The sequence below is a fragment of the Rhinoderma darwinii genome, chromosome 5 (assembly GCF_050947455.1).
Source record: "Rhinoderma darwinii isolate aRhiDar2 chromosome 5, aRhiDar2.hap1, whole genome shotgun sequence".
NCBI classification, from domain to species: Eukaryota; Metazoa; Chordata; class Amphibia; order Anura; family Rhinodermatidae; genus Rhinoderma; species Rhinoderma darwinii.
This window is the reverse complement of record NC_134691.1, coordinates 188,447,572-188,468,607: the sequence shown is the minus strand read 5'-3', so window position 1 is coordinate 188,468,607 and position 21,036 is coordinate 188,447,572. Positions and strand designations below refer to the sequence as shown.

General features: G+C 40.2%; 1 protein-coding gene across 2 annotated transcripts in view; it reads left to right on the top strand.

The window, feature by feature from the left end:
• The window catches only part of LOC142651754 (uncharacterized), a 54,502-nt gene that overhangs the window by 27,114 nt on the left and 6,352 nt on the right, over positions 1 to 21,036 (top strand). For both annotated transcript variants that reach the window (XM_075826807.1, XM_075826808.1), the window contains 4 exons: positions 8,922 to 8,952; positions 9,380 to 9,413; positions 10,708 to 10,738; positions 20,088 to 20,141. In XM_075826807.1, the coding sequence (XP_075682922.1) occupies positions 8,922 to 8,952; positions 9,380 to 9,413; positions 10,708 to 10,738; positions 20,088 to 20,141 (150 nt within the window). The remainder of the gene's footprint in view (positions 1 to 8,921; positions 8,953 to 9,379; positions 9,414 to 10,707; positions 10,739 to 20,087; positions 20,142 to 21,036) is intronic.

Genomic DNA, 21,036 nt, shown 5'->3' with positions numbered 1-21,036 from the left:
TGTCTCCATATTTGAGGAGCCATAACTTTTTTATTTTTTCGCCGATACAATTGTATGAGGGCTTTTTTTTTGCGGGACGACTTGTAGTTTTTATCTGTACCATTTTGGAGTAGAAGAAACTTTTTGATCACTTTTTATCAAATTTTTTTTATGGCTGGATTCAAAGAAAACAGCAATTTTTGCATGTTTTTTTATTTTTTACGACGTTCACCGTAATAAGTTTATAGTTGGGGTCGTTACGGATGCGGCGTTACCAAATATGTGTAACTTTTTTACTTTATTTTGTTTTTTAATAATAAAGCAGTTTGTAAGGGGGAAAAGTGGGTGTTTCACTTTTTTTCACTTTTTATTAAACTTTTTTTTTTACTTCCTTACTAGTGCCACTAGGGGACTTCACTATGCGATTATCGGATCGCATTTATAATACACTGCAATACTTCGTGTAAAATCCGGCATGACCTAGCAGGCATTCATGACAGGCAGACCTGGGGGCCTTTAACCCCTTAGTGACCACCAATACGCCTTTTCACGTGAGTCACTAAGGGGCCTTAGGCTAGGCTGACGCCTTTTCACGTGAGCCTAGTCTAAGTCCTGCACGGGTCTCCCGTGCAGGCTGGAGCTGGGGCTCAGCTGTCTGATGACAGCTGGGCTCCTGCTCCAACGCCCGCGATCGAAGTTTACTTCGATCGCGGCCGTTTAACCCGTTAAATGCAGCAATCAATAGCAACCGCGGCATTTAACTTTGTTTACAGAGGGAGTGAGCTCCCTCTGTCACCCATCGGCGGCCCGCAAATGCAATCGCGGGTCTTCGATGGGATGTCATGGCAGCCGGGGGCTTGATAAAAGCCCCCAGGTCTGCCCTGGACATATGCCTGTTTGGACGCGCCGGAGGCACGTCCTAACAGATTGCCTGTCAGATTTACACTGACAGGCAATAATGCTCTGGTATACGAAGTATACCAAAGCATTATAGCAGCTATCTGAAGATCGCATAGTAAAGTCCCCTAGTGGGACTAGTGAAATAAATAATAAATGTGAAATAAAGATTCATAATAAAAATGAGAGTAAAAAAATAAATCCATTTTTTTCCATAAAAAGTGGTTTTATTTAGTAAAAGTGTAAAAAAATTAATAAAAGTACACATATATGGTATCGCCGCAACCATAATGACTCCATTAATAAAGTTAATATGTAATTTAAACCGCAAGATGAACACCGTAAAAAAAAACGCAAAAAACAATGGCGAAATTGCAATTTTTTTCCATTGTCCCCCAAAAAAGTCATCATAAAAATGAATCAATAAGTGCCATGCACCCCAAAACTGTACCAATCAAAACTACGTCTCGTCCCGCAGAAAACAAGCCCAAAAAATCACTACATTGATGGAAAAATAAAAAAGTTACGGCTCTTAGAAAGCGACGATGCAAAAACAAATCATTTTAGTACAAAAGTGTTTTTATTGTGCAAAAGTCGTAAAACATAAAAAACCTCTACATATGTAGTATCGCCGTAATCGTACCGACCCATAGGATAAAGGTAACATGTTGTTATTTACTTCGCACAGTGAACGGCGTCAATTTAAAAACGCATAGAACAATGGCGGAATTTCAGTTTTTTTTTTTATAATCCCCCCCCAAAAAAGTTAATAAAAAAATTATATGTACCCAAAAATGGTGCTATTAAAAAGTACAACTAATCCCGCAAAAAACAAGTCCTCATACAGCTATGTAGACGAAAAAATAAAAAAGTTATAGCTCTTTGAATGCGACTATAGAAAAACTAATAAAATAGCTTGGTCACTAGGGCCTAAAATGGGCTGGTCACTAAGGGGTTATTAGGCCCCCAGGTGCCATCGGAGACAAACACTCGGCGATTTTATCGCCGGATGCCGGTGGGATGAGAGGGAGCTCCCACCCTCTCCAAAAATCACTCAGATGCGGTGCTCGCTATTGAGCGCCGCATGTGAGGGGTTAAACGGGTGAGATCGATACTAATATCAATCTCACCCGGTCGAGCAAGGATGCCCCCAGCCCTCAGCTACCTCTGTTAGCTGAGAGCAGGGAGATTTGACAGCTCCCTGCTCTGTTTACTTATTCCGATGCAGCGCAAAAGGCTATTGCATCGGAATAAAGCCCGTTAGTGGCCGTCGTAAAAACACTATGGGGCGGTCACTAACGGGTTAAGGGTAGAGAAACTTTGGGAAGAAAGTCCAAAATATAATGTTAAGAAAAAATATTGTACTATAACTCATTTAACCCCTTAAGGACGTGGGCTAGTTGGCACATTAAGCACGCAGCCCTATTTTTCAAATCTGAAATGCCACTTTATGTGGTAATAACTTTGGAATGCTTTTACCTATCTAAGCAATTCTGAGATTGTTTTCTCGAGCCACATTGGACTTTATATTTCTGGTAAAATTTGGTCAATACATTCAGTAATTAATTGTGAAAAACACCAAAATTTAGCGAAAAATTGCAAATATTATAATTTTTCTAAATTTAAATATATCTGCTTGCAAGACATATGGTTATATCACACTAAATAGTTGCTAATTAACATCTCCCATATGTCTACTTTAGATTGGCATTGTTTTTTGAACATTCTTTTATTTTTCTAGGCCTTTACAAGACTTACAACTTTAGCAGAAATTTCTCACATTTTCAAGAAAATTTCAAAAGGCTGTTTTTACAGGGACCAGTTCAGTTGTGAATTGGCTTTGAGGGCCTTATATATTAGAAACCCATAATGAGTCACCCCATTTTAAAAACTGCACCCCTCAAAGTATTCAAAACAGCATTTAGAAAGTTTCTTAACTCTTTAGTCGTTTAACAAGAATTAAAGCAAAGTAGAGGTGAAATTTACAAATTTCATTTATTTTGCAGAAATTAATTTTTAATCCTTATTTCTAATCCTAATTTATTGCCCAGACTGTGCAGTTTTTAGAAATATTGCACATGTGGCCCTAGTGTGGAAATGGACTGAAACACAGGCCTCAGAAGCAGAGGAGCACGTAGAGGATTTTGGGACCTTCTTTTTATTAGAATATATTTTAGGACCCATGTCAGGTTTCAAGAAGTCTTCTGGGGCAAAAACAGTGATAACACCTGCAAACTACACCCCTCAAGGAATTTATCAAAGAGTATTGTGAGCATTTTGACCCCACAGGTTTTTTGGTGAATCTAGTGGAATGAGGCCAGGAAAATTAAAATATAATTTTTCTCTAATAAATTGTAGACCTTTTCAATTTTTACAAGGCATAAAAGAGATAAAACACCCCAATTTTTAAAAAGCAATTTCTCCCGATTACGGCAATACCCCATATGTGGTAATTAACTGCTGTTTGGACACACGGCAGAGCTCAGAGGGAAAGGAGCACCATTTGGGTTTTGGAGCTTAAATTTTGCTGGCATGGTTTACTGCGCCATGTCACACTTGCAAAGCCTCTGCGGGACCAACTCACTGGAAGCCCCCAAAAGTGACCCCATTTGGGAAACTACACCCCTAAAGGAATTTATCGAGGGGTATAGTGCGCATTTTGACACCACAGGGTTTTTTCTGAATTTAGTGGAATTAGGCCATGAAATTGAAAAGCTATTTTTTTTCCGAAAAACATAGACATTTTCAATTTTTACAAGGAATAAAGTTGAAAAAGCATCCCAACATTTGAAAAACAATTTCTCCCGATTACGGCAATACCCCATAAGTGGTCATAAACTGCTGGTTGGACACACGGCAGGGCACAAAAGGGAAGGAGCACCATTTGGAGCTCAAATTTAGCTTGAATTGTTTTCGGGTGCCATGTCACATTTGCAAACCCCTGCGTGGTCAAAACAGTAAGTGCCCCTCAAAAGTGACCCCATTTGAGAAACGACACCCCTAACATAATCTGTCTAGGGGTATAGTGGCATTTAGACCCCATTGGTCCTTTGCTATTGGCAGGGCTCAGAAATGCAGGAGCGCTATTTGACATGAAAATTTTGCTCGATTGGTTTTTGGGTGCCATGTCGCATTTGCAAAACCCTGAGGTACCAGAGTACAGTGGAAGTGACCACATTTTGGAAACTACACCCCTCAAGGCATTTATCATTTGCCTGGACATATGACAGGGTTCAGAAGTGGAGAGCAACATGCACATTTGAGGCCTATTTTGGGGATTTTCATAGCATTGACCCACAATTGCAGGGCTCTGAGGTCAATAGTAAAACAAACCCCTTAGACGTGACCCTTATTTTGGAAACTACACTTCTTAAGGCATTTTAAGGGGTGTAGTGAGCCATTTGCCCCCACAGGTGTATTTTTATTAGAAATTAATGTGAAGCCGATGGTGCAAAGTGGAAATTGCCATTTTCCGCTAAAATATGCCATTTTAGTGCACAATATGTTGTACCCAGTTTGTACCACCGAAGACACACACCTCGTAAACTGCTGAGCGGGTTCTCCCGGGTATGGCAATGCCATATTTGTGGACGTATACTGCTGTGTAGGGTTCAGAAGGGAGGGAGCGCAATTTGGCTTTTGGAGCGCAGAGTTTGCTTGGTAATAGTTCTGTTGGGGTTTTATTGTTATTTCCGTTTATGTGGGGGCATATGTAGGCTGGGCAAAGTACGTCAAGGAATAATAAGAGGGTATAATAATGGGGTAAATAAATAATATTTCACAGATGTGTGGTCAGTGTCGCACTGATAAATGGTGCCCAATCTTATCAGCTTTTGGAACACTGCACATTTTGCGTTTACATATTCTGAGAGCCATAACTTTTTATTTTTCAGTCAAAAAAGCTAAGGGCTTATTTTTTGCGGGACGGGTTGTAGTTTTTATTGGTACTATTATGGGGTACATGCGACATTTTGATCACTTTTTATTCTCTGTTTTTTTGTATTAGTTTTGCAGGGTTCACCGTGCGGGAGAAAATAACATTGATTTTATTGTTTGGGTCGTTACAGACGCTGTGATACTAAATATGTGTATTTTTTTTTTTAGCGTTTTAATTTTTTTCATATAATAAAATTCTTCTTATAGGAAAATAGGCAGTTTTTGTTTTTTCAACTTATAACTTTTATTTTTATATTTTTGTACAACATTTTTATTAACTTCTTTTTAGTTTTTTTTTTGTCCCACTTGGGGACTTGAAGGCCTGCACCTCTGATCTTTATTCTAATGCATTGCGCTACTCATGTAGCAATAGAGCTGCCTCCCCCCGGGCGGGGCTTAATGGGCTTCCATAGGTGGCAGACTAGGAGGCCATTGTCAGGCCTCCGGTTGCTATAGCAACCATCGGCATCTAAGTGGTTAATGGCAGGAAGCGGAGCTATCTCTGTTCCCTGCCGTTACTGCAGGTTGTCAGCTGTAACATACAGCTGACGGCGCAGGCACAGCTTCTGAGCCTGCGCCATCTTCTTTTTGCGGCCGTAGGCCTTTCAGACTCCAGGCGGTCCCAACAGGCCTCCGTACTTGGCAGACAGGAGGCCATTGTTAGGCCTCCAGTTGCTAAAGCGGCCATCAGAGCCCCGCGATTGTATCGCGAGGTTCCGATATGCTAGTAACCACATAGTTGCAGCACTCGCTTTTGAGCGCTGCATCTAAGGGCTTAATTGGCCAGATCGGAGGTTATCTCCAGTCCTAGCCTTGCAGCAGTTATAGCATTACGCTATCACTGCTTTAAAATTGTGTCTGCAGACACAGTAGCCTATTAAAGGGAATGTGTCCCGAATGAAACCTTTTTTTCTAAGTAAGTTACTTATTTCTATTATATTTTTTGCGGTATTTTTTTTTTTTCTTCCACATGGTGGAAAGTATTAAAAATGAAGTAATAATTTGACATGTTTTCCTATGTTGGCCACCAGAGGGAGCACTTCCTAGAATTACAGCAAGGTGAATAAGGCAAAGCAACCTGACTCACAGCTGACGTAAATGTGGGAGGGAATTTTACCCCACCCTCCTACAAGCCAGGAAAAGATGTCTTCAAATTGCTAAGCAGTATCCAGCTGCCATTTTGGGTGTGATTGTACAAATGCAGCTGGCAGACGCTATAGGACACACCAAAAGGCTAAGGGTATGTTCACACGCTTACTAAACAAAGGGAAAACAGCTCCTGATTTTCAGCCATTTTTTAATCAAACTCGCGTTTTTGGCAGTATTTTTTACGGCCGTTTTTGGAGCTGTTTTTCTATAGAGTCAATGAAAAATGTCTCGAGAAGTGATATGCACTTCTTTTTGGCGGGCATCTTTTTACGTGCCGTTTTTGAAAAACGCATGATTTTGCATGTTTGGGGGATTTGTGTACGTGTGTGTGGGGGGGGGGTGCTCTCCGCTGATTCTTCAAAACAGCTGATAAACGGCTATGAAGGAGCAGCGGCGCCCGTGCATACACAGCTATGCTGCGCGAGCACACACACTGCACTGCTACATACAGACACACTCAGTTCTGCTACGCACACACTCAGCACTGCTACACACGGAAACATACTCAGCTCAGCTACATACAGACACACACTCAGCTCTGCTACATACAGACACTCAGCTCTGCTACATACAGACACATCTCTGCTACAGACACACTCAGCTCTGCTACATACACACACACACACTCAGCATTGCTACATACAGACACACACTCAGCACTGCTACATACAGACACACACTCAGCACTGCTACATACAGACACACACTCAGCACTGCTACATACAGACACACACTCAGCTCTGCTACATACAGACACACAAACACAAGTTCTTGCCGCCTACGCTCCTCTTCCTTGCGCGGCGCCTTCGCTTCGTTGAACATATGGCCGGAAGCCGCGGCCAGAAGTCATCATCTTACTGTCCGGCAGAAGCTTCCGTTCCGCATGAAAATGGCACCGGATTTCGCTCTACGAACAAGCTTCATTCTGGTCTGTGTGGGAACTGTGCACGCGCAGTTCCCACACATACGCCGCACGCTCCTGAGAATGGAACGGCTCCCGTTCGCATTCTCTATGGGATTGTATGTGCCATATAGCATCTTAGTATGTGTCGTTAATCGACACATACAGAGATGAAAAAAAAATGGCAGCCAGTATAGAGAAGTAAAAGTATGAATACATTAAAAAGTTGAAAGTGACAACATAAATAAATACAATTTTTGTTTACATTATATAAAAAGCAATATAATTACAAAAAAAAATCATGACACCTTCCCTTTAACGCGATGACGTAATAGTACATCAGGACTGGATTATAAGTGCCCTATCTCCTATATAAGGAGATCGGCGCTATAATGTAGGTGACAGTAATGCTTTTTATTTAAAAAAACGATCTATTTTCACAACGTTAGGAGCGATTTTAGTTTATGCTAATGAGCTTTCTTAATGCCCAAGTGGGCGTATTTTTACTTTCGACCAAGTGGGCGTTGTACAGAGGAGTGTATGATGCTGACCAATCGGCATCATGCACTCCTCTCCATTCATTTACACTGCACTAGCGATATAGTTATATCACTATGTGCAGCTACATACACAAGCCCTAACATTACTACAGTGTCCTGATAATGAATACACATGACCATCCAGCCTGGACGTCATGTGTATTCAGAATCCTGACACTTCTGACTCTTTTTTGTGAGATTTCGGCAAGTGAAACGAAATCTCATTTAGCTCTGTAATCTCGCGAGATTTGGTTTCACTTGCCGGAATCTCACAAAAAAGAGTCAGAAGTGTCAGGATTCTGAGTACACATGACGTCCAGGCTGGATGGTCATGTGTATTCATTATCAGGACACTAGTAATGTTAGGGCTTGTGTATGTAGCTGCACATAGTGATATAACTATATCGCTAGTGCAGTGTAAATGAATGGAGAGGCGTGCATGATGCCGATTGGTCAGCGTCATGCACTCCTATGTACAACGCCCACTTGGTCGAAAGTAAAAACACACCCACTTGGGCATTAAGAAAGCTCATTAGCATAAACCAAAATCGCTCCTAACATTGTGAAAATAGATCGTTTTTTAAAATAAAAAGCATTACTGTCACCTACATTACAGCACCCATCTCCTTATGTAGGAGATAGGGCACTTATAATGTGGTGACAGAACCTCTTTAACGTGCAAAATGGCCTCGTCATTAAGGGGTTAATTCTCCAATACCATGCAGGTTCAACTCTTCTTATTTGAATAGGGAGTGGGGAGATGAGTGACTGCCAGGCAGTTCTTGTTACGCCTGTCTTCCCATCCAATCCCAAAATACATGGATTCCACTAGGATCTAATTTTATTCGCCATCTTTACCTCTAGCTGCACATAAAGAAGTGGTGTGCAATTTTATCCTTTATTTATAGGAAAACTACCCTCTTTAGTTTTAACCATTTCTGCATTAGATTTAAAGGGTTTTCCCATTATCAATATTTATCACCTATCCACAGAATAAGTGATAAATATCTGACCCCCGCTGATCATGAGAACAGGCTCCCAGTTCATAGGAGCCTCATAGGGATGGAGCGGTAGTGTGCATACTCGGCCAACGGAGCGGCCGAAGATAGCGCTCGGCAGCTTCGTAGAAACGAATGCAACGATTGTCGAGCATGTTCACTACAACTCAATTCCTATGGGGCTCCCAGGAACGACTAGGTAAGCCCGATCTCATGATCGGTGGGAGTCCCAGCAGTCAGACACCCACTGATGAGATTTTTATTACCTATCCTATGGATAGGTGATAAATAATGATTATGGGAAAACTCCTTTAATTATGTATATCTATAGACCTTTTTAAAGTAATGAACATTTAGACTCTATTATGTTGTAGCATGCCCAGTTGGATTTGAAGTTGTAATTATCTACCATTGTTTTAGTTTCATTAGCACTTTATGTACTGTTATATTACTTTAGATATTTTAATATCTATTGAAATCCTGAAAAAAAAAACTAAAAACATTGTTTGAATATATTTTTAGGTCAATCCTGAAGAACTTGTTCAACTGAAAGGTATGGATATTTTTCTCTATGGTATTACCTGCTAAATATCCCATTCAGTGAGTTTTGTGGATCTTACAAACTAGCAAGTATTATTTATCCTTGTATTGGCACTACTAAACAGATGAAAACTACACAACTTTTTTTTTTTACCATATCAATGTGTGTACCTATCGTCAAAATCTTCATACAAGAATCAGAAACTTTTTTTGCTAAAAGCTGTATCTTTGACAACAAAGGTACATCTCCTAATCTAGCTTGCATTGCTGTTGTTAACTAATTTGACAAAGCCCTATGACAATAAAAAAAACAGCTGAATGCAAAATGCTTTTCTTACAGCTTGTTTTTCTTTACAGTAGTGTTCGGAGAAGAACTTCATATTTTAATAATAACGTGTTGTTTTTTTACTTAGAATTGATGTTTGTTTTTGCCTTAACAGGGGAATCACAGCAAATTTCCTCAGAGCACATAAGGTATGCAATATTTACATAAGGTCCCTTTGCTATAGGTATTATATGAATTGTATAAATTGCATTGGACTGGAACCCAAAAATATAATGGTGTTTAATTTTCATTGACCCGTGTTAGTTTCCGAAATATGTTATATGTATTTCAGAAGCTCTTTCATCAGCTCCGTTATTTACAATGAGGCAATAATATAACATGTAAGGACTAGTTAAAAAAAACAACTACTTACACACATAATATAGCGTGTGTATATTATATTATGAATGTTATAATGGATATGAAAGATGAAGTGAAACAGGAAAACTATAAAAGTATTCATGCCGTTAAACTTTAGTGGTGCTGAAGAATTTTGAGAATACCTATTATGGGAAGAACCAATTTATTGGAAACCAGAGAATATTGTGTGAAATAGTAAAAGGCTGTGTACACCTATGTAGCTATTATTTTATACAAATTTTCCATGTGCAAAAAATCCCCTATTAGAGCTAGAGAGAGAGTAAAGCCGCTGCAAAGAACACCCCTTTATTAAACCAAAAAGTGTATGCCACATAAATGTAATCTAGGACCTTAGACTCGCAGTCAAATATATATCGCCTATAAAGAAAATCTACAAGCTTTTTCCCATAAAGAAACATAATTTTATTTATTTTCCACTTAAAAAGTATACAAAATACAATAACAATACATTGATCAATACCAAAAAAAAAAACAAGCCAGCGTCAGGAGATTATATTACATAGTTACATAGTTAGTACGGCTGAAAAAAGACACATGTCCATCAAGTCCACATGTCCATATTAATAAGTAACTACATAAAAAACAAATCATGGGTATGGGTTTATATATGATATTTATCAGGTTGTTACTTTAATAGTCTCATTGAGAATTATAGTTATATAGGGTTATTATCAGCTGGGTGCTGAGCCTTGAGTCCATCATATGCGATTTATAGTGTATATGCGTTACCCCATTTACATGCTAAATTTGGTTTTTATGGTAGTTGCATATAAATATAATCTGCAGACGCCGGCTTGTTCTTTCTGTTTTTTTTTATCCATCTATTGTTATTGTACATTGTATACATTTTAAGTAGAGAATAAAGAACACCCCTTGCCTGGTGGACTCACATCAACATTGTATGATATGACTGCTCATTGCTTTCTCTGGGCAATATGTAATAATATATATCCTCTGCAGAAAATGTGAATAATACATATCCCCTGCAGAAAATTTAGCAGTTCTTCACTGATCAGGTCCATTGCTCTGTTATTTTTCTAACTTATTACTACTTCTTTACAGTGACCTAGAAAATATTATTGTAAAGACTGAGGTAAGTAATACTTCATTAGTATGTTACTTTTTATTACAGTTCCCTGACTTTAAAGGGAATCTGTCAATAGACAGGCCCTGTTAATAAATATGATGCTCATAGTACTGTGCTTTAGTGGTCTCTACTGCAACCACTGAATTGCACCCAAACACGTATTTGGGCATCAGATAATTGTGCACTGTATTCTTATTAGTGTGCCTCGTGTCCAGAGTGTTATCATGATAACATAAGCATCTTATAACTATAGTGTAGAAAAACGTGACAGACTCACTTTAAAAGTCCTTTAACCCCTTAGTGACCAAGCTTGTTTGGACCTTAATGACCAAGCCAGATTTGTCAAATCTGGCATGTCTGACTTTATCAGAGAATAACTCCGCGAAAGTTTTGAATATCCAAGTAATTCTGACATTGTTTTTTCGTCACATGTTGTACTTTATTTTAGTGGTAAAAGTAGACTGATACGATTTGCGTAAATTAATTAAAAAAATAGAAAAATGTAAGAAATGTAGTCAAAATTAACATTTTTCCCTATTTTAAACTGCAATATGTCACATTTGTACATACATACTTATTAAATATATATTTCCATCTGTTTACTCGATTTTGGCAGCACTTTAAAACAAAATTAAAAAAAATTGTGCAATTTAGAAGACTTCCAAATTTAATAATAATTTTATAACTTTTGAAGTACATTTTGTTTTCCTGCACCAAGCCAGGTTTTCAGAGGCTCATAGGTGTCAGAATGATGGAAACCCCCACAAATGACCCCATTTTTAAAACTACACCCCTTAAGGTAGTTATTAAGGGGTGTTGTAAGTATTTTGACCCCACAGTTTTTTTGTAAGAATTCATAAAAAAAATATAATTACATTTTTTTTCACAAATGTGTCATTTTAAAGACCGATTTCTGTATAGAGCGAACATGAGAATGAAGAAACACACACCAAAATCTATCACCCTGTTTCTCCTGTTTTCAAAAATACCCCCATTGTGGCCCTAATGAATTGCCTGGACAAACGGCAGAGCCCAAAAGGAAGGGAGCACCCGGAGGCTTTCAGGACTCCTATTTTGCTTGAAAATGTTTTAGCCCGAACCGTACATTTGGAGAGGCTTTGAGCTGCCAGAACGATAGAAACTCCCCATAAACTACCCCATTTAGAAAACTAGACCCCTTAAGGTATTTATCTAAGGGTATGGTGAGTATTTTGACCTCACAGTTTTTTGCGAAATTTAATGCATAGCAGGTGAAAAAAAATAAAAATGCACTTTTTTCATAAAAGTATCACTTTGAAGACCATTTTTTTTGTAAAGCGAACATGAGAATGAAGAAACACACCCCAAAATCTATCACCCTGTCTCTCCTGTTTTCAAAAAAAACCCCATTGTGGCCCTAATGAATTGCCTGGACAAACGGCAGGGCCCAAAAGGAAGGGAGCACCCGGAGGCTTTCAGGACTCATATTTTGCTTGAAAATGTTTTAGGCCCCACTGTACATTTGGAGAGGCTTTGAGCTGTCAGAATGGTAGAAATCCCCCATATTTGACCCCATTTGGAACACTAGACTATTTATTTAGCGGTGTAGTGAGTATTTTGACCCCACATTTTATTGGTACATTTAACACAAAGAGAGTAAAAAGAAAATGATTTCATTTTTTTTACAAATGTGTCATCTTAAAGACAGGATTTTTTGTAAAATGAAAATGAAGAAATGCACCCCACAATGTATTCATCTAGATCAGGGGTCTCAAACTCGGCCGGGTAAGTGGGCCGCATATAGAAAAATGGGAAGTTGACGGGCCGCATTACTTTCAAATTTGATACAATACAAAATTATTGTTAATCAATTAGTTATTTGAACTACTATAACACTATATTACTATAATAATAATTAATACTACATTACTATAATAATACCGCTAGGTTTAAAATTTGAGATATTTCTCCACATGCTTATTTCAACAATTCAGCTTTCCAATTTAAGTGTCGCTAAATGCAGTCCGGCGGCTCAGTTAGCACACATGTCAAGATTGGGCAGCCCCTTTTTAGATTCTGCCGCAGTGCCCTCTGCGGATGCTGCCGCAGTGCCCTCTGCGGATGCTGCCGCAGTGCCCTCTGCGGATGCTGCCGCAGTGCCCTCTGCGGATGCTACCACAGTGATGTCAGGGGCTTGCCCAGAGCTGGAGTCCCGGAGCAGAGCCGCTTCTGGCACTCTGCCTGGGATTCCAGCTCTGCTCCTGACATCACTGTCCATATATGGACAGAGATGTCAGGGGCAACCCAAGAGCTGGAGTCCCGGGCAGAGTGCTAGTAGGCTCTTCCTGGGACTCCAGCTGTGCTCCTGACATCACTGGGACTCCTGCTCTGGGGAAGCCCCTGACATCATTTTAGATGTATGGACAGCGATGTCAGAGGCTTCCCCAGAGTCCCGGAGCAGATACCGATAAAAGCGCTCTGCCCGGGACTCCTCTCTCGGGAAGACCCTGACACACTGTCCATATATGGGCAGCGACGTCAGGGAATTCCACAGAGTCCCGGAGCAGAGCCGATACTAGCGCTCTGCCCGGGACTCCACTCTGGGGAAGACCCTGACACACTGTCCATATATGGGCAGCGATGTCAGGGAATTCCACAGAGTCCCGGAGCAGAGCCTGTACTAGCGCTCTGCCCGGGACTCCGGCTCTGAGGAAGCCCCAGACATCGCTGTTCATATGTGGACAGCGATGTCAGGGAATTCCAGAGTCTCAGAGCAGAGCCGATACTAGCGGCTCTGTGTCCCGCGGGCCGCAGATGACAGCCCCAGGGGCCGCATGCGGCCTGCGTGCTTGAGACCCCTGATCTAGAGGGATAGTGAGAATTTTTAGTTTTGTTTGAGGGTTTTTGCAGATAATCCACTTTTGTGTGACCAATTGTAAAGGTGTTCGTCATAGTGACAATTTTGGCAGCACAAGCATTTGCCAGCAATTTATGCAGTGGGATGGCACAGAAAAAAATGTATACTTTATTTTTACAAAAGTGTCACTTTGTGGCACCCTTAAAAGTATTCATATAGGGGTATAATGATAATTTTTTGTTTGTGTGTGTGTGTGTGTGTGTTCCAATTTGTAATGGGGCAGTGAAGTAATTGTCAAAAGGGTAAATTACATTAAAATAATCAAACTAAAAAGGGCAAACGTAACAGAGACAATAAAGTAATTGTAAAATTAATATTCTAAAGTAGACTGATAGATTTTGAAACAATCTTGGATACAAAGCCCAGGCTTGGAGGGGCACGTGTCACACTGATAAATTGTGTCTTTGCGAATTCCTCTTTTATAACAGACACGGCATCTTTTCTGGGGCCGTCTTTTTTTCTGTGGGAGGCACCTCAGAAGGGAAATGTTGCCCTCTAACAATTCTGGAGGCATCACTTCCGGAGGCTGAATTTTCTCCCCCCTCTTCGGTGTCTGCAAAAATTAATTTTTTTAATTAATTATTATTCTTTCCTTGTATTCCATGTACTTTTTTCTGATGGCCAGCAGCATATCTGTACAACACATAAGAATTGTACAACGCCATTTGAATCAGGTGTACAACTAGTTTTTTGTACGGGACTTTCTCATCGCATCATATGGCTTTGTCATCTGATCCGATAAATCGACTCTCCCCATATGTTTATTGTATGCCTGGATACATACGGGCTTTGGTGTTTCTTCTGCTCTGCCACGCATGGGTACAAGAGTGCTCTCTTCATTGTGGATAGTTGTAAGCATAAGGACATCTTTTTTGTCCTTATACTTTAGGACCAGCACCCCGTCATTAAACATCGCCCTGCTCTCGCCTCGCTTCAATTTCTGAGCTATGAGGGTCTTTGGAAGGCCTCGCTGGTTCTTACGGACTGTTCCACATGCCACTGTTTGCTTCAGGGCAAGACTTTTAAAAAGCGGGACACTTGTGTAAAAGTTATCTAGGTACAAGTGGTAGCCCTTTTCAAGGAGGGGGTGCATGAGGTCCCACACAATTTTCCCACTTGTACCTAGATAAGGGGGGCAGTCTAGGGGATTTATTTTTGTGTCCTTCCCCTCATATATTCTGAAGATATGTGTGTACCCGTATTCTGATTCACACAGCTTATAAATTTGAATGCCATATCTGGCCCTTTTATTTAGAAGGTACTGCCTACATTTTAATCTTCCCTTAACCCCTTCAGGACCAAGCTCATTTTGGCCTTCAGGACCAGACCCATTTTTTCAAATCTGACATATTTCACTTTATGTGGTAATAACTCCAGAATGCTTTTACCTATCAAAGCGATTCTGTGATTGTTTTCTCGTGAGACATTGGACTTTATGATAGTGGAAAAATTTGGTCGATAAATTCAATATTTATCAGTGAAAAACACCAAAATTTTGTGAAAAATTGCAAAAATTAGCATTTTTCTAAATGCAAATGTATCTGCTTGTAAGACAGGCCGTTATACCACACAAAATTGTTGCTAATTAACATCCCCCACATGTGTACTTTAGATTGGCATTGTTTTTTGAACGTCCTTTTATTGACATTGACGTCACAAGGCTTAGAACTTTAGCAGCAATTTCTCACATTTTCAAGAAAATTTCAAAAGGCTATTTTTACAGGGGCCAGTTCAGTTGTGAAGCGGCTTTTAGGGCCTTATATATTAGAAACCGCCAAAAAGTCACCCCATTTTAAAATCTTCACCCCTCAAAGTATTCAAAACAGCATTTAGAACGTTTCTTAACCCTTTAAACGTTTCACAGGAATTAAATCAACGTAGAGGTGAAATTTTCAAATTTCATTTTTTTTTTGCAGAAATTCATTTTTAATTAATTTTTTCTGTAACACAGAAGATTTTACCAGAGAAATGCAACTCAATATTTATATTGAGGTCCAACTGTTTGTTTGATGTTCTAATACATTGCACTACCTATGTAGTGCAATGTATTGGAACTGTCAGTTGTTCACTGACAGCAAGCCGATCAGGCTCCGCCTCTGGGCGGGGCCTAATCAGCTTACGTAATGGCAGACAGGAGTCCATTGTTAGGGCTCCTGTTGCCATAGTAGCAGTCGCCAGCCTTGCCATCGCGTGGCAAGGCTGCCGATTTGCTACAAACCTCTAGGATGCAGCGATCACAATGGATCGCTGCATCGAAGGGGTTAATGCCAGGAATCGGAGCTAGCTCCGGTTCCTGGCGATAGATCGGGGTGTCCGCTATAATATACAGCGGACACCCACTGCTGATGACGCCGGCTCAGCTTCTGAGCCGGAAGCTGAGCCGGCGCCATCTTGCCGATGGTACCGGAAGCCTCCTGGGCCCCGCCGACGACGGGGCATAGGAGGATTCTGTTACTGGCGGACCGGGAGGTAAGTATTAGCCCTCTGATCGCCTTTGCAGCCAACCCAGCGGCAACCCAGCGATCACGTTGCTGGGGTGCCGGTGGCTATAAACTCCTCACATGCTGCGATCTCTATGGAACGCAGCATCTGAGGGGTTAATCGGCCGGATCGGAGGCTAGCTCCAGTCCTGGCCGATACTTCAGGGTGACAGCTGTAACATACAGCTGTCACCCGGCGGTGATGTCGCTGGCTCAGCTCCTGAGCCAGCTTTATCTCCTTCACGTACAGTTACGTGAAAAGGCGTTAAGCCACCAGTCTTAATCACGTAACTGTACGTGATTGGGCGGGAAGGTGTTAAAGTGAACAAGGGACTCATCGATTGAGATGTGCTTCTGAGGGGTGTATAATTCTTTAAACATTTTTGCAAAATGGGTAATGACTGGTCGAATTTTAAAGAGGCGATCAGAGTTTTGGTCATCTCTGGGTGGGCACTGGGTATTGTCATTGTAGTGTGAATGGCCTCAAACCTTCCTCTGGGCATTGCATCACGATACATTGGTGTATGATGTAACACATCTGTTGACCAGTATGATCGTATTGTTGGCTTCTTTGTCAGGCCCATATTCATCAGCAAACCACAGAATTTTAACATTTCGGGATGCCACCTGCATTGTCTGGCAAAAAAGGATTGCGGGTTTGCATTAATAAATTGTTGTGCGTAGAGGTTAGTTTGCACAACCACTGAATTAATAAAATCATCAGTTATATAAAGTTTGAAAAATTCAAACTCATTTAGCCCTGTTGTATCCACTCTGATTCCTGAGGCACCAATAAATTCAGGAATTTGAGGGTTAAAATTACATGGGGGTGCCCAATCCTCTTCACTTGTGCCAGGCAGGGCTTGATGGCTTCTCATTTCAGAGGTTTGAGGAGTTTCCTCATCGCCACTGGAGGAAGTTGAAAGGCGAAATATGGATACCCCCTCACTGGCAGAGTCGGTATCAGAATAGAGCATTTGAAATGCCTCTTCTGTGGTATACAGTCGCTTTGCCATAATGATTTTTATAATGTATACACACGCACACGCACACAATGTTGCAGCTCTTTAACCCCTTCAGGACCCAGCCTGTTTTGGCCTTCAGGACACAGCCGATTTTTTTCAAATTTGACGTGTTACTTTATGTGGTAATAGCATTGGAATGCTTTTACCTATCCAAGCGATTCTGAGATTGGTTTCTCGTGACATGTTGTACTTTGTTAGTGAAAAAATTTGGTCGATAATTTCGGTATTTACTTCTGAAAAACACCAAAATTTAGAAAAAATTAGCATTTTTCTAAATGTAAACGTATCTGCTTGTAAAACAGATAGTAATACCACGCAAAATAGTTACTAGTTAACATTTCCCATATGTCTACTTTATATTTGCATCATTTTTTGAACGTCCTTTTATTTTTCTAGGATGTTACAAGGCCTAGAACTTTAGCAGCAATTTCTCATATTTTAAAGAAAACTTCAAAAGGCCATTTTTTCAGGGACCAGTTCAGTTCTGAAGTGGCTTTGAGGGCCTTATATATTAGAAAATCCCCAGAAGTCACCCTATTTAGAAAACTGCACCCCTCAAGGTATTCGAATCAGCATTCAAAAAGTGTTTTAACCCTTTAGGCGTTTCACAGGAATTAAAGCAAAGTAGAGGTGAAATTTACAAATGTAATTTTTTTTGCTGAAATTCATTTCTAACAATTTTTTTTTTTGTAACACAGAAGGTTTTACCAGAGAAATGCAACTCAGTATTTTATAGCCCAGATTCTTCAGTTTTTAGAAATACACCACATGTGGCTCTAGTGTGCTAATGGACTGAAACACAGGCCACAGAAGCAAAGGAACACCCAGTGGATTTTGGGCCTCCTTTTTTTAGAATATATTTTAGGCACCTTGTCAGGTTTGAAGAGGTCTTGTGGTGCCAAAACAGTGGAAATACCCCAAAAGTTACCCCATTTTGGAAACTACACCCCTCAAGGAATTTATCTAGGGGTATAGTTAGCATTTTGACCACACAGGTTTTTCGCTAAATATATTGGAATTAGTCTGTAAAAATTAAAATTATTTTTTTTCTGAAAAAACAAAGACATTTTTAATATTTACAAGGAATAATGAAGAAAATGCACCCCAACATTTGTAAAGCAATATCTCCCGAATACGGCAATATCCCATATGTGGTAATAAACTGCTGATTGGACCCACAGCAGGGCTCAGAATGGAAGGAGCGCCATTTGGATTTTGGAGCACGGATTTTGATGGATTGGTTTTCGGTGCCATGTCCCGTTTGCAACGCCCTGGAGGGACCAAAACAGAGGAAACCGCCCAAGTTACCCCATTTTGGAAACACCCCTCAAGGAATTTTTCTACGGGTATAGTGAGCATTTAGACCCCACGGGTCTTTTGTAGAATTTATTACAATTAGGCCACGAAAATCAATATCACAATTTTTTTTTCCACTAAAATGTTGAATGTTCTCATTTTCACATGGGATAAAGGAGAAAAAAACATACAATTTTTGTAAAGCAATTTCTCCCGAGTACGGAAATACCCCACATGGGGTCATACATTTTTTTCATTAGAAATTAATTAACCCTTTCAGGTCTGATCCATTTTTTGCTTTCTTATTTTAGTTTTTCACTCCCCGCCTTCCAAGAGCCATAACTTTTTTATTTTTCCGTCAATAGAGTGGTGTGAGGGCTTATTTCTTGTGGGAGGAATTGTAGTTTCTATTGACACCCTTTAAAGTGCCATAAAATGTAAAGAGTTGTACAGAGAAGTGTATGACGCTGACCAATCAGCGTCATAAACTTCTCATTGTTCCAGCCCAGCTTCTTTCACTGCACAATACACTCCTCTGTACAACGCCCAGTTGGTCAAAAGTAAAAACACGCCCCGTTGGTCATTAAGAAACTAATTAGCATAAATCTAAAATTGTTTATAACTTGCTAAAAAATGATAGTTTTTCAAAATAAAAACCACTGCTGTTATCTACATTACAGCACCGATCAGATTAGGTAGGAGATAGGGCACTTATAATCTGGTGACAGAGCCTCTTTAACAGTTAGCGTTCTTCACTCTCCAGGAGAGAAAAGAAGACTAAAGAGTTAAAACAAAAGTTTTAGTACCTTATCTGCCCAGATAACGAAGCACACTGGCTCCATTATCTCTGGGCAGAAGCCGACTGAGGGAGAAGGAGGGGGAGGTGCCGACCCACATGTGGAGGGTGGAGATGAGTGCGACTGCTTCATTGTGAGCACTTGTAACTTTACTTTCATTAAAAAAAAACACCTGTTTGTTTTATGAAACTAAGTCAAAGAGGATCGGCACTTGTAAAGAGAGCCGACACATAGATTAGTGCAAAGCTGCTCACACTGAAGCAGCACTGCATTAAACCTGTTCCAGGCTGTTGACGTCTAGACACGTGCTAACTGCACGGGGCATCGGCAGTTAGAACGTATATAGTCGTGAAGGGGTTAATGTCTATGGATTTAGAATGGGATGACATTAAAAATTCCTGTAGGTGTAATGTGTAGGTATCCCAATACTTTTGTCCATATAGTGTATATAGAAGCAGAAGCAGCATTGAGGAGCAAGGTAGCAATCCAGCACTGGGGTGACATATAACTCTTACCAGCAGCCTGTTTCTTCTCTCTCACTCGCTCACCCTCCCTCCCCTCTATAGGCTGTAAAAGCAATGGACTGTGCTGTGACACACCTCTATTTTTTGCAGTCCATCTCCTCTGCCCTCTAACTAGGGGCAGATGGGGGTGGACAGCAGATTACAGGAAGGGAAGACACATAGTGGCTAAAATTTCACACAGAATTTGCATGCATAAAACTAGTCAATTTTAACATGTATACTATTAGATTAGAACCAGTTAGTGACCTTTTGTTTGTAAAGATTTATTTGTCTTAGATAATTAAAGTTCGAACATGAGTTGTAAGTTTGAATTTAAAAAAAATCTTATCTTTTGTAGATACAGGACCAGCTAGAGGACTTTAAAGCAAATGATGACTTTTTGGATTACTTGGTAATTGTTTATTTTCATTCTACATGTGAACTGCCCTGCCTGCTCCATATCATTGTGGAACCAAGATGTCCATCCAGCCTTAGACCTCTTTCAGACAAGCGTATTTGTAATAGTCCGTAACGTTTCCATAATTAGTATTTCATCACTATTACAGATCCGTATTACTGATGGGCTGTCTTCTAGGGAGATAATTGAATAACATAATACAGCCCCCTTGAAAAAAAAGGGTCCATATATTTTAATGGGTATTTTCCAACCGCAGTATGGACGAAAGTAGTGCATGCTAAGTGTTTTTAAATCTGCGCATTGTGTTATACGTCCATGTGAAGAGGCTAATTGATTAACATTAGTTCCGTATTACGTAACGCAAAAAACGGATGGAATATAGATATAAAATATTCTCATCTGAAAGAGGCCTAATGCTGGGCTTCTACTAACCAGGATTAAACGGCTTCCCAATACTATTAAAATGACTGTCAGCTTTATTTTTGCCCCCCCCCTTTGATAAGCTTCATCCCTCGGCATCTGCCAGCCAAAAATGGGAGCGATCAAAAGCAAGTTTATTAACGCCTGCAAGATTTCTACTACAAAATTTGTTTCAAAAACATACAGAAAATTCTGCAGACTGATTGTTGGAAAGTTTATCTCCTGTTAAAGTAAATCATTTAGTGTTTTAGTGTCACTTAAGGGTCAATGCACACGATGCGTATTACGTGCGGCAAAACCACAGCGTAATACATTACCAGCTTAGTAAATGAGATTTCAGGAAATCTCATGTACACGCTGCAGTATTTTTCTGCACATAAATTGACCTGTGGTGCGGATTTTAAAATCTGCAGCAAGTCAATTTATCTTGCGTTTCCGCTTGCGAATTGTATATGCCTGGTGGATAGGA